This window comes from Pogona vitticeps, chromosome 2 (assembly GCF_051106095.1).
Source record: "Pogona vitticeps strain Pit_001003342236 chromosome 2, PviZW2.1, whole genome shotgun sequence".
NCBI lineage: Eukaryota > Metazoa > Chordata > Lepidosauria > Squamata > Agamidae > Pogona > Pogona vitticeps.
In genome coordinates this window covers 180,247,584-180,262,571 of record NC_135784.1, presented here as the reverse complement: position 1 = coordinate 180,262,571, position 14,988 = coordinate 180,247,584, and the positions used below count along the sequence as shown (strand labels likewise).

At 40.5% G+C, this 14,988-nt stretch overlaps 1 protein-coding gene across 6 annotated transcripts in view; it reads right to left on the bottom strand.

Moving 5' to 3' along the window:
* Positions 1-14,988, bottom strand: part of IQSEC2 (IQ motif and Sec7 domain ArfGEF 2) — a 183,937-nt gene that overhangs the window by 6,166 nt on the left and 162,783 nt on the right. For all 6 annotated transcript variants that reach the window (XM_072991477.2, XM_072991481.2, XM_072991483.2 and 3 more), the window contains 3 exons: positions 13,648-13,809; positions 11,925-12,047; positions 1,907-2,073 (listed from right to left, as the gene is read on the bottom strand). In XM_072991477.2, the coding sequence (XP_072847578.2) occupies positions 1,907-2,073; positions 11,925-12,047; positions 13,648-13,809 (452 nt within the window). The remainder of the gene's footprint in view (positions 1-1,906; positions 2,074-11,924; positions 12,048-13,647; positions 13,810-14,988) is intronic.

Below are 14,988 nucleotides of genomic sequence, written 5' to 3'. Positions count from 1 at the left end.
GTTAGCAGGAAACCCCCCCCACACAAGATCTTGTTGGATTGCAAACCCATGAGCCCCAGTCAGCACAGGTAAGGGTGAGTATGATGGGAGTTGGAGCTGTTTCTTCCTTTCCATAGATTATTCTCAGCTACTCCTTACAAGAGTCCTGTAAGGTAGACTAATATCATTTCCCCCCCTCCACTGAAGACTGGGTGCTGAGGCTACTAGCATCATGGCTCATCTAGGGCTGCCCTGAAAGCAGCTGGGGGGTGACTGCATTTGGATTCCATAAATCCACAGATATTCCGAGTCAACTATTCTTTTATTTTATAAAGCACCAAGGGCTACTGTTATGTGCCATCACATTGCTTCTGACTCATGGCAAACCCTATGAATTAGTGATCTCCAAAATGTCCCACCTTTAACAACCCAGTTCAAGTCTTACAAACTCAGGTCAAGGAATTCCTTTCCTGACTCAACCCATCTCATGTTTGGTTTTCCTCTTTTCCCCGAAAATAAGACCTAAGAACTAACCTGAAAAGAGTAGTCAATCGACTAGATGGGTGGGGTATAAATGCAATGAATGAATGAATGAATGAATGAATGAATGAATGAATGAATGAATGAATGAATAAAATAAGCCCTAGTATGATTTTACAGAATGCTCGTAATATAAGCCCTACCTCAAAAATAAGCCCCAGTTAAGTGAAACCCTGCCCTCCACCATAGTGCAGCAATCAGAAGAAGATGACATGACTGTATTTGAATAAATATAATTGTTGTACATGAAAAAAGTAAAACATCCCCTGAAAATAAGCTTTAATGCATTTTTTGGAGCAAAAATTAACATAAGACCCTGTCTTATTTTCAGGGGAACAGGGTATTTGCAAGATACAATAGTATCAGTTTAGTTATTTTGCTTCTAAAATCCTCAAGCTTGATTTGATCTAGCATCCACTTTGTCATTCTGGTAGTCCACATTATGTATAAAATTCTCCTCCAGCACTCAAGTTCAAATGAACTGATTTTTTTCCTGTCAGCATTTTTAACTGTCCAAGGATCACATCTGTACATAGTAATAAACAGTATTACCATATAGATGATCTTGGCCTTAGTCTCCAGTGACACACGCCCTTATGCCTGAGGGTCTTTTCTAGTTCCCTTTATAGCTGTCCTCCTTGGGCTCAAGTCTTCCCCTAATTTCCTGGCTGCAGTTCCCAATCTCGATTGATGACTGAATCAAAGTATGGAAAATCTTTTAACATCTGGTTGCCAGGCACAGTTTGTGCGGCAGCCAACTATACACTGGAGATAATGCATGCACTTTTTCCTGAATGTGCATTCTTTATTCCAGTTTTGCTAGTTGTGAGTTGGGTGAGGGCAATGAAGTCTCCCTCCCAAATCTTACTCAGTCACCTCTTTTTTCTCTGATATTTTAGTATCATTTGCCCAAGCACAATACAATAGGAACCCCCCTCCCAATCCACTGGATCAGTATCCACAGATTCACTTATCTGCTGCCTGAAAATATTAAATATCGTCCCCCAGAAATATGTAGCTATATGTATTTCAATGGTATATTTACCAAAATTGACCACTAGGAGAGAACCAGGGACCATGCTATACGTACTATATAGCGTTTCCTATTTCCACATTTTTCGGCATCCATATGGGGCACTCAGAATCAATCTCCACAGATACAGTGGTCCTACTGTACACTTTTACACTTGAACTAAACTGCTGGGTGACTGCAAATAGTAAGCAGGATCATGCATTTGTCACACTGAAACTTTTTCTAAACGTTCACAGAACTGTGGCACATTTTGTAAGCAGCAACGGATCCCATGAGATGTAGATGTCAACAACTGGAAAAATGGTGTTAAGATCCTTCAGGCTCCAAAGGCTTAACAAACAGATTCTTGCTCACCCCGTAAATTCTTGATGAAGTCATCAAGTTTCATCTTTCTCTCTGGCTTGACACTGGGGCTATACATGTCGGTGTTCAGAAGGATGATGGCAAAGGCCAGGATGAAGATGGTATCAGGGTTCCGGAACTGGCGCACCAACGCAGCATTGCACACACAGTAACGCTGGCTGGAACAAATGTGGTGGAAGTCAAGACAGACAGAATATGGTTGTAAATACAGAGAATGAAACCACAAGAGAGGGCCAGGGGGACCCAATTTAAGACCTTTGGCTGGTCAAGGTGAACATTTCAAAAGATACCTTATCCTCTCAACTCTCACTGATTACCTACACAACATAAACCACCAAGACTTTAAATGCTTTTTAAAACTGTTTACTATCCAGAGGAATCCCACTGAAAACTACAGTTTTGCCCGAATATGGGAAGCACAATGTATTGCCATATAGAACAATTCTTCAGTGAAATATAAAAGTGAGGCCCTCTGCTCACCTTGAGGTGACCCTAGCCAACTACAAAAAGCTAGGCCTGGGCTTTAGAGGCGCTAAAAGTAAAAGCAATGTTCAGCCCAACTTCTTTTGTTAAATTAGAAAGCATTTTCACCCAGAAAAATGAAATATTCACAGTAAGGCAGGGAGTTCTAATATTCCATGGATCCACTGACTCCTAATTAATTCAGTTTTAAATTTATACACATTTACGAAAATTCCACAACCCATCATGATAAAGCATTATTTCACAGATACCCATCCTAACCTATAATCAACTGCTTAGCAATATACTTGAAAAGGCTGGATGCTGGAATTAGTTTACTTAATAGATTCATTACAGAAAGCTGGTTGATTAATTGGCTGAGGCCATTTTTATTCTGTGAAGCTGAAAATTAAGGACATGCTTGTTTAGTTTTTTGAAGTGGTTTTCATTTTGAATCACTGTAACAAGGAATGAAAAAGAACAACCTTAAAGATGGTCTTTACTTCTAATGATAAGGAGCTCATTTATTAAATTGTGCCTTCTCTCACACTGCCTTCAATAGCACACACATTATCTTAAGCAGCAACCCAAGGAGCTAGCCGGAATGCAAAGGCTCTGCGCTGCTACAGATGCACAAAGGCTTGGCCTTCTTAAGGGTCAAAAGAAAGCTGTCCTTCTATTCATATCCTTATTTGAATAAATGCTTTCTGTCTGATCTACATGGATCCCTCTTTTACAGAGCATGATGGGGGACCCCCATTTTAAAAGCAAAAAGAACTTCTAAGCTGGAGTATTAAATCCCTTCCCCATCACAGCTAAAATTCCACAAGCTGTCCCAATTGGGTTGGGACAGCTTCTGCAGCCTAAGGTGGCTGCCTCATCCAGCCCAATAACAGAGCAAGCCTGGAGTTTGGGAAGTAGATGCAAAGAAGACAAGCCAGAGGAGAAGTTTGACTCCTATCTCTTATTAAAACCAGATTTCTATCTCACTGTTTTATGCATCTGGGGAAGACTTCACTTTAAACAAACTAGTCTGCTTGCTTCGCATGTGTAGTCTGAGTCGGCTATCTTTTAGCATCTTACTGGGAAAGTTTTTGAAATATGTAAAATCCTATACTTGACATATGAGAACTGGGACTTGAAAGACAGTCAGTCAAGTACCTTTTGATTCAACTGTTTGCCCAACATAGTCCCATACAGGTCAACCCACATACATTTCATTCCAAACTGTAAAAATGCAAAGAATACACTTCATGGAAGTCTAGACTCTTTCTTGTTCAGTTTACAATAAATAGAACACAAAACTCCCCCACAAAGCTCCTTATGGTTCAATCCCTATTCCTTACAGTAAATCTTCAAACTCACATTCCTACTTATGTAAAACAGAACAAAAACAAATAAGCAAGCAAAAACAAACAACGTATATTTGGATAAATGGGACTGGATCTAATTATCGTTCTAGACCTTAAATGAACCACCAAAGACTCTGCTTAAAGAACTCAAGAATTTGCTCATTCCTTCCCTCTCCTCTTTTCAGTGAGTTCTTTATACAGAAAGAACAGTGAAGCCAAGTGAAGTCTCAGGCTTCAGGGAGAAGACAAACCTTCTGCCGTACTCCGGAAGAAAGGCCAATTATCTTATTTGCCATGGTAGAAAATGCTTGACAGCATGACAAACATGGTGTTAAAGCATCAGGGAAGAAATGTTTCCCAACGGTTGGTGTCCTCAATGTGGTGGAGTTTAGCTTTCTTCTTCTACAAAGGAACTGGATCAACAGGAACAGATATTGATCCAGACTCACACCCGGACACAGAGCAATTCAAAGATTTGGGGCTCGAACAGGACAAATAAGGCAGTACAGTCACCTCAGCCGAGGTGTCTGCCCAGGATGAAGACTGAGCCAGCAAAGGAGAAGGCAGCTGGCTGGACAGAGGTGGAATGGATTTGCAGTTGGTATCGAGATCAATAGGTTGTTGATCCTGTACGGAAGGATGCTGTACTGGTGGTTGAAAGTCTACAGAAGACGTTTTAGATTTCTTCGATTTGGTACCAATTGGTTTCGGAGTAGTTTTCGGTGCCGGGGTCAATTGTGATGTCGATCCGGAGAACTTTGACTTAGGCAATTTTGACTTATATTTAGGAGTTGGTAACGGGGAATTAGTAACTGAAGAAACTGGTGGCAGTTGTGAAGCCTGAGTCTCATCCATCTTGGATGGTGGATGAAGAGACTGCTCCCACAAGAAAGATTTAAGGTGTTGTTGATGGAGCCTGTTTAGTAAAGGAGCAGGCAGCTGGCTGGTGCGTGGCTGTCAGAAAAAGGAAACTTAGTGCACAAAGTGCACCTCTTAAATGGCCCTGCCGGGGCCATAAAAGGCGGGAAGGGAGGGTGAAGGAGGGGCGGATTATGGAAAAAAGTGGTAAAACGACCAAAAAATCACAAAGGAGGAGCAAGAAAAGTATTATAGAACAGTCTATTTCTAAATAAGAACGACACAATGTATTATGCCTCCTCATGAAAAAGAACCAATCTGTGTGAACGGAGAACTCAGAAGAAGAGGAGACTTCAGCAGTGGCAAAAAGGAACTGAGGTAATCATTACGATGGGCGGACCACATGTACTGGGGGGTGGTCCTAGCGAAAGCATCTTTGAGCTCTAGAATATTCCAGAGACCTCTGCGCAAGCACAGATTAAACCTATTAATGTGCATTCAAAGAGACCACGAAGAAAAACAAGAAGTATTCGTGAAGGCTTTCACGGCCGGGATCTAATGGTTGTTGTGGGTTTTTCAGGCTCTTTGGCTGTGTTCTGAAGGCTGTTCTTCCTGACGTTCCCACAGCTATAAATACTATCCAACAAACAGCAACTGAGCATGGACAGAGTTCCTACTCCAGTCCTCTGAAGATGCCGGCCACAGAGACTGGAGAAACGTCAGGAAGAACAACCTTCAGAACATGGCCAAAGAGCCCGAAAAACCCACAACAACCACAAAAACAAGAAGGCTTGCAACTACCAGAAGCAAACAGGAGAAAAAATTGACTCCGAATTGTTGGTTTTTGGTTATAAAAAATAATATAGAACACTGTTCTACACTTTTTTAAGTCGTCTACTTCCGAGGTAAAATGTGCTATTTATTATGTATTTTGAAATGCTGAATTCATATATGACAATGAAAACAACTGATTGGCTACTGTTTCAAGATATTTAAGTTTTTACATTTTACATCTATGTATACTGTGTAGATAGTGGAGTTTTAATCATAAATTGTAAACCTAGGACTTTTCATGTGTTTATCATTGCTTTACATGATAATATTTCACCTGTCCTGTTTATGTAACACTTTAAAAATCAACAAAAGACTTATATAAATAAAATGTATTATGAAACAAAAGGCAAAAAACTATTATATGTGTAGTTTAGTCCTATTCAGTGACTACTCAGCGCTTCTTGGCTTATCTCTTGTATTCATTAAATGGAACATCTATTCTCACTGTCCGCAAACATTGATGGGCTCAATTTGCCCTGATAGCTTTTTCTATTGTTGCAATATCCTGGTAAAATTGCTCGGTTGCTCACTGCTCTGCAGTTCAGTGGGAAGAAATCTAAATGAGAGTGAAAATCATGTATCTTTAGTGACAAGTTGAAACGAAAGCTTTCTGTATGCCTTGAGGTTTTCCACCAACAACTTGCAGCTGTCTAACTTGTTTCCAAGAAAATTTATTGCTGGAAGGCTTTCCATGCTGTCTTTTCCTTGCTACACAGTGCATGGTCACATGCATCATCTCAAAGAAGTTCACAAATCTGGGGACCAACGAAGACACTATCCTTTGTCTTAGCTTCCCTTAACCTCGGAAATTTTCCACAGAGGTACTTGAAAGCTGCTTATGTTTTGTCTTTGACAAAGTTTTTAATCAGACCCAGCTTGATTTGTAAGGGTGGTAACAAAACCTCCCTTGATTCAACAAGTGGTGGATGCTCAACACTTTTCCTCCCAGGCTCCAATGACTGTTGGAGTGGCCAATCTATCTTGATGTAGTGAAAATCTCTTGCATGGCTGTCCCATTCACAGAGAAAACAGCATATCCAATCTGCAGACCAAGCAAGAGAGCAACAACCTTCACATTGGCACTAAGAATTGATGTCAAAACTTTGCCATTATGCAGCAAAACGGCTTTAAGACTCTTCGATGAATCAATTAACAGTTTCCACTCATCTGGATTGTGGACAATGTTGAGGGATGCCATCACGCCACTGATGTTGTTGCAGGCTACAAAACTGCCTAAAAAGCAAGTATTGCCAAACCCAGTCATAGAGTTACAGTATTCACAGATCTAGTCGAAGATGTATTTAGTCATTTCTGCTTTAAATTGAGATCCTTTCCTTTTATAGCTCACTTATCCTCCACCATTCCCAAGTCAAGGGTCGTAGATACTGACCCAATAGCATATCTTGAAAACCAGAGCCACTCAACAATTTTAGGCATCGTTTTCATTCTCAGTGACCCAGAATTGGCAAACTTTTGACTATATTTGTTTCAGAAGCATTTTGGCTGTAGATCAGTGTAATCTATAACACTGCTGAGTCTGCACACAGCAGCTTGAAGTGCATAGATAAAAAAAACTAATTTTGTATAGAGTAAAATTTGGTGTTCTCCCTTTAGTGCATTTGTGCTAGCAACAGAGACTAAAATACTCACTTGTGCTTTTGGTTAAAACATTAAATAACTTTTACTATGTATAAACATCTGTAAAATACAACGCAATTCATAGATATTTGATATTTGTCATACATGTTCTGGATTTATTGACAGATATATTTTCTCTGGCAAATAACCAACTTTCTCATCATAACACTATTACATTCTAAAGCCCTAACTGCCCTATTAAACCTTGTCAGTTACATCTTTCTTCTTGTCGCTGAAATCTATTACATGTTTGTACATTGCGGTATGCTGAGCTACATACCGTCATCAGACCCTATTTATTACATGTTTAGTTCTTTCTGAGGTACATATCATCTGAGACCCTATCTGAGGCCATTAAATATTTGGTTCTCTCCCTGTCACACATATTGGACCCTGTCTGACAGACTTCTGACACCTGCCTTATATATCAGTCTGGCTGACTCCAAACACATTCTGATTGGTCAGAATCCTAAGCTATACAAATACAGTACAACATTCTGGTCCTTCATAGCAAACACTTAAACATACAGATATACATATACACGTTCTGTGTTGTATAAATATGTATATATGATTCACTTTGGTACACACACACACACACACACACACACACACACACACACACACACACACACAGAGAGAGAGAGAGAGAGAGAGAGAGAGAGAGAAAGAGAGAGAGAGAGAGAGAGAGACCCCTCTTCTGACTTAAGTATGTTAATTGCTGACTTACAAGTGGCTGGAGTTCTTATCACTATTTATCTCTGTAAAAGTCACTCTTGCCTGTCAACATTAACCTTTCCAATGTGCTGCAAATAACACCAGCTCCCTGCAAATTCTGATTTGCAAATGTGTCTGTTCTTTCCTCTTTGCCAAATGTTTTCCCTTTCTTATCTTGTTTATCTTAACCATTACGCAAGCTGCAATCAAAAACTTATTCGCCTGGGAGTCTGAGCCATTGACTTCAAAAAGACTGATTTCTGGGTAGTCATATAAAAGAACTGCACAGTGCTACATCCACAACAATGCTACTCTTGATTAATGTCAACACAGTGGTTTCCAAGTCCCATGAAAATCTGGTTTCAAACTTCATTTAAGAAGTAACTCCTGGTATATGTTAATGATTGTTAGCGTTTTTTTGGTGAAGTCCAAACTACTGCTTGCTTCAAAGTTTATACAGGAACAACAACTGTGTACACAAATGGCTGAACACTGTGAGTAACAGTTTATACAACAGAGAGGTTTAGACCTGAGAAAACCTAAAACCCATCCTTCCAGAACTCAGGTTGTGCTTGAAGTGGGTACCACGTGTTCACTGTACCTCTGTGAAATCTGGTAGGGTATGAAGTTTGCTTATGTGGGGGTATAAAACAGAGTCAGCACTGGTAGGAACTGTTTCCCAAGGCCTGCCTAGTTTCTGTAAAATCCTTCAGCAGGTATGGCCAATCCACAAATGTCTTGAGGGCATCCCATGACAGGCAAGAGGCTTTGTTGATTTGCTCTAATAAGCAATGTTTAAAACTCCCCCTTTTAGCCTCAGTTATTAGCCAGTTAGTTATGAAACCCATTTGGTCCCTGTGGACACAGTGATGAATCAGTTCATAAGTTTGGACTGGACAGTGAGAATACAGTACTGTATTTCAATGTCTTGATTAATAAGCTCAAGCACATCTAGTTTGACAGGACCACAGGCATCTCAAGACTGGAAGAGCTACCAGTTTTCAGGTTTGAATTTCTCCTCAAGTTGACATTACACAGAGATATAGCGTGAGGTGAAATTTCTGTGTTAGCGAAGGCTTTATACCAATTCCCTTGTAAAATCACCGATGCCCGTGGATTCACCTCTTTTAATGGCATTTAATGGCATCTACAATTTCCTCTCCAGATACAGTGCAGTTCAAGATATTTCTGTGGGATGGAATTATCAATTGGGTGCCCACAAGCTATAAATCATCAAGGTGAGGAGAGTTTTCATCTCTCTGACTGCTAAAAGTTAGCACAAACCTCCTGAAATGATGCATTGACAGATGTAGGATAGTATGTTATCTTGAACTTCTATGTAATTTCTAGCAATGGCCCTCTCAGAATGTTTCTGTTTCAATGCCTGAAAGATGTCTGGTGAGAATTCCAGGGTTTCAGCTAGAATGAGGGGATTCTAAACAGTCTTACTGCTGTGGACAATGACACCTAGTTTGCAGGGGGAGGGCTTACCTCAACATTTCTTGGTGAGCCCCCTTCCCCTACATAGACCAAGAGCTACCCTTGTTGGCAGACATACGGTTCTCAAAGTTTGGTCCCCCAGCATGTTTCCGACATCAAATCCTGAACCTCGGCCGCCAGTCATATTGGCTGAGGCTTCTTGAAGGCGAAGTTCAAATCATCTGAAGGACCAAAGGATGAAAACTACTGTTGTAGAGCATGACTAGGTTGCTATTGTCCACATCTTTCATATAGGGAGTAAAGGCAATATTAACAAATAGATCAATTTTTAAGTAGGACCAGGGTGTGAGCTGAAATCAAGGTAGTTATATTCGTTCCCATGAAAAATCTTCCATACAGTAATTAAGTTGTGTTTGCTGAGTGTTTTCTGGGTGACCTTTTAGGTAAGCATGGTGAAACTGGGGCTTTATCTAGGTTCCAGCTGGGAACAGCATTTGTATCACCCTTTATCATTTGCTTACCAACACAGAAATGCACCAGAAATGTGAATCCACCTATAACAAAGGTGAATAGGGCTTGCTTTGGCATATAAAAGGAGCCCAATACTACAATTTTAATGATGACAACAGAGTTTCCACTACAAAAATAAAGCAACCACACAGATTCTTGAGGACATCATCTACCTAAATATTCACCTGAATATTTAGTTATGATTATAATACCCATCTCCATGTTTTCAATTTGCTCCTCACATAGCACCTATTCTCAAGCACAGAATGGGACACAACACTATTTATTCACAGATGTATGACAGATTGGCTCTGACTACGTCATCAAATACTGCAGGATTTGCTTCACTTATAAACTGGATGCATTCCAAGTATTTTTTTTAATGCGCACATGAATCAAAGACTAATTTAAATTGGCCCATCCATTTTTCCCCTCTGCTGTTGTATGAGACTTCTACTTTTTGAGCCAGAATTATTCAAATAGGCCTTTCCCTGTGAGGTTAACTGTAACACCTTTTTTTGTAAAGACGGGAGGCATATTTGTAGGTGGTGTTTCAGTGATGCAGGCAGTTGGGGCGTGATGATCAGGACCAGCAAAGATGCCCCTACATTGTTTCCTCTCCTCAGAGCATCCATTTTTTTAAAAAAAAATCTTAAATATATTAGTGCTAGATCACACAAACACCTTATCACTGTTTCATTGTTATTTTGGTTTCCCGTATTCACACACACACAACTGTTCCACTGTCAGATCAGCAGAGGCAGGACCAGAGGAAGGAAGGAAATAAGGGGTGCTATAGGCTGGAATGTGAAATTACATCACATCCAGTATGAAGGATGAACTCCAGAATCAATCTGCAGCTTCTATGTGAGCACTGACTGTGGTTTCAAATGTAATACCGGCTGTGGATCAAATTCCAGCATAATGGCACCCTGAATCTCTTGCAGTGGAAATCTGTTCTGGCATAGGTCTCTAATCACATTTTGAACCCTGGACCTCTTTCACAAAAGAGTGCAGCCTATTAAAATTCAGTGCAACAATGTTTTGTTTATCCAAGGTAATAGAGTGTGAAGCGCTCAATGTAAGTGTGTAATTCCCACCTGTTGCTACAGCTTTATTTTGGAGCGTCTGCACTAATTTTCTCAGGCATATTCCCAAGATATGAACAACTTGTGCATTTATAAGAACAACAGTTCAGCCAAGAAAAAAAAAACATTAAATCAGAACTCATACTCATGTCCAGGAGAGGAATGCTGAGAGCAAATAACCTGTGCTAAGGCAATAGCTCCTAGCAATCCTCATGAAGGAAGGAGGGAGTACGATTGTATCAATAACAAAAGATGGCTCCCTTTCCTGTCAAACTGAATTTGTCTGATGTACTGGTAAATGACTGGCAGCTGTATGCAGTCAATGTATTTAACAATAATGCTATTATTTTCCTGTTGTACTGGCAGAAGCTTTAAGTGCGCATAACCAAAGATACAAACCTTGAATAGAGCTTCTGAAGCTACTGTGAGTTCTTGTCCCAATTTGCATTTCTCCTCTTCTACTTTCTAGGTGCTATTGTTTTAGCCACCAGGGATTCTAGCTAGTTTCAATACTAGGATACTGAAAGCTTCACAAAGAGCTGTAGCTTAAGATTTACAGGGAAGTTCTGTTTCTAACAGCTTCCAACTTCCCAGAAGCTAACCATGTATGGTCTGAGCATTTTGAATTTATTAAGAGTTTTGGCAGCCCAGTCGCAGTATGTTTTGATTTTGATTCCTTTCTAGGTTGTGGATCTAAGCTTATTAAGGGTCCACACAGTTTAAGTTTCCAAACATATCAGAAAAAGCTTTATAATGATGCCCCTAATTTGATCTCACTTGTGAAGCCACAGGCTTAAGAGGTTGGTAGGTTCTTCCAGTGTCCCAGCTGATTAGCTGAAAGGTCAAGGAAAATGTTGAACAAAATTGTGTATGAAAATACCCTGCGCCACATTTGTATCCACATACATCACTATGCACACATTTCTCATCTATCTTTCTAGTGGCAGATGGATCAAGTGAGTGGGACACATAACAGTGGGAATGTACGCACATATCAGAACAACCACAACACATCCTAAATGCTATAAAAAGCTGACTGCACAAGGTAGAGACTCAGTCCAATGCCTCCCTTCTGTAAGTCTTTGAAAGATGGCTCAACTTTCAACATACCTGAAGGCCTCAATGAGACGCTCTACCTTCTGTGCTTCGCCTTGCACCCGAATGTGAGACTGGAATTTTCGCAAAGCTTCATCAAGGTCCATGTTGGAAAAGTCCATCTCGTCTACCACACAACTGGAAGACAGGAGAAAACAGGACAATGACATGCCAACGTAACTGGGGAGACAGCACAGGACAGACATGTATGTGACCTTATTATCCAACATGTCACTTTGATCTCTATACCTTACCTGGCACAAATACAGTAAAGATAATGATAACAGATTAGCCAATGCCAGGGTGGAAAACATGCGGCCCTCCAGAAGTTGCAAAACTGCAACTCATACCATGTTTTCCCAAAAATAAGACAGGGTCTTATACAGTATCAATTTTTGTTCCAAAAAACACATGAGGGCTTATTTTCAGGGAATGTTTTATTTTTTTCATGTACAACAATCTACATTTATTCAAATACAGTCATGTCATCTTCTTCTGTTTGCTGAACAAGGGTGGAGGGTGGGGTTTCACTTAACTGGGGCTCATTTTTGGGGTAAGGTTTATATTGCGAGCATCCTGAAAAATCCTACTAGGGCTTATTTTCAGGTTAGGTCTTATTTTTGGGGAAACAGGGTATCTTTCTTTGCTGGAGGCATTATGCTGGATGGCAGATTAGGGTTTATGTGAATTGCAGATCAGTAAAATCTGGAGGGAAATGGTATTCAACCTCATATTTAATCCCATTCATCTCAAATTAGCATTCCTGAGAACCCTTTTCCCACTTGTTTCTAGAAACCATGTACATAAAGAGGTTCTATAACCTCCCCAGGCATAGAAATGGCAATTTCCTCTTCTTTATCTTACGTAAAGTCACTCTCTGCACTCTCATCAAGAGTATTCTTGTCTCATTAATCTAGAAAGAGTAACTCAATTATACTTTGCATTTATATGGTACTTTCCCTAATTGCTCAAAAATATTGCACAGGCATTATTTTAGTAATTTTTGCAAATTCATAAAGTAGGCCTGTATTATGAACCCTACATTACCAGGGCAAAGTCATTAGCACTCCTGTACAGGGACTAATGATGGACTGGTGCTGAAATCGGCACCTATGCTGAGATTTAAGCAATGGACCCTCCATTCATAATTCATATGAAAATATTCATAATTCACCTTCAGTAAGTACATTCACCAGCACGGGCTTCACTACAGTGGTGCCTCACTTGACGACGATAATCTATTCCGTTCAAATCGCTGTTAAGCGAAATCGTGGTCAAGCGAATTTAAAAGAACCATTGAAATGCACTGAAAACCGTTCAATGCATTCCAATGGGCGAAATACCTGCTTGTTTTGCGAAGATCCTCCATAGGGCGGCCATTTCCTGGTGCCTGTAAAGCGAGGAATCCGTGCTAAAAACAGCGGGGAGCCATTTTGCACAGCGGGCGGCCATTTTTAGAGATGCCGATCAGCTGTTTTAGAATTGCCGTCTAGCGAAAAATTGGTTCCCGAAGCAGGGAACCGATCATGGTCAAGCAAATTTTCCCCATAAGAACATCGTTTTGCGATCGCAATAGCTATCACAAAAACTTCATCGTAAAGCAGTTTTGTCGTTTAATGAGGTAATCGTTAAGTGAGGCACCACTGTACTTTCCTTTGCCATTTGTGTAAATGTGGCCCTAGATTAGAAGCGAAAGTCACAGAGGTATTGGGGAAAGGAATCAGGTAGAACTCCTTACTCAAGTACATCCCGGTTGAACTGCTTTTGCCGGTTGCCAAGAAACTCGCCAATCATCTGCCGGCTAAGCCCCTTCCGCTCCAGAATAAAGCGTGCCACGCCAACTGGTGTGTCTGATAGAAAGCCCCTCTCAATCAAATACTGGATTCCCTTCTCTGGTTTCCTGCCGGTGGGAAGAAAGAGCATGTGTAAGTGCCTAAAACTATTTTCACCTGGAAGTCACTTCTCTCATATCTACGATATTTAAGAAGAAACATCAAGCCAGAGCACCAACGTTAAAAAAACAACAGTTTGGTCAGTGGAGAAGAGGACTCACGAGTATAAATGACCAAATAACTGTTCCTACTAACCAAGTGGAAGCAAGAAATTTAGCTTTTTCAAGTGCTGCCAGGAGCTCTGAGGGGCACACCGGAGGGCCCTTAGCAGGAACGCTAAGAACAGCAGAGAACAACTCTTAAATGGCATCCAGCTTCACTGGCATCCCAAAATGCACTGCTGGTATAAGACAGGTCAACCATGTCCAAAAGATAAAAACAGATGACTGTGCTCTCGCTTAATTTAACAGACCACAGGCGAGGAAGGACTGAGCAAACATGAAATTGAAGACGATTCTACATCCTAGATGGGGGTCTATTGGTCCAGAACTTGCCACAGGCAACGAACACTTACAGGAGGGACAGCGGAAACATCATAAAACTTGGGACAGGTTTTTAATATCACCTCCCAATATAAAGCACTCCCATCACTGGAACACGTTAATAGCTACCCAACTGAACTGTGTAAACTGCTGTAAGCTGCCTTCAGGGATCATCTACATGAATATATATACTGTATATCAGTCTTGAAAAAAAAACAAAGATTGGCTGGTCATATATGTGGAAAATTACATTGGAGAAAAATATAGCTCTTTCCCCTTCTGCTCAGCATCTTCACAAAGTTTAGAAAATTATTTTGAAAAGTAATGGTTACTGTTCTAGTTTCAAGATGCCCTAAGTGATTAGTTACTATGCTAATTTAGAATTTTTTTTAAAGACCACCTTTTTACTTTCCATTCTCAAAAGCAGCAGAAATGGCTACTTTCTAGTTATTTCTAAGAGAGAATCTGATGCCTACAGGTTATGGCCAGTGGTAGAAAACGGATTCTTCTCCTGTCCCTTGTTTCCTCAACACCAGCAACAACCAGCAGCGGGAGGCACGGCTCAAGCTGGCATTTGAATCAGGCGATATTGTTCCTCCATAATTCAGTGAAGCCACATCGCTCACGAACATGAAAATAACTAGAGAGATACAGTTTTACCCAGTTTCCCCTACAATGGTGGAAGTAGGAAGCATGATGGAAGCA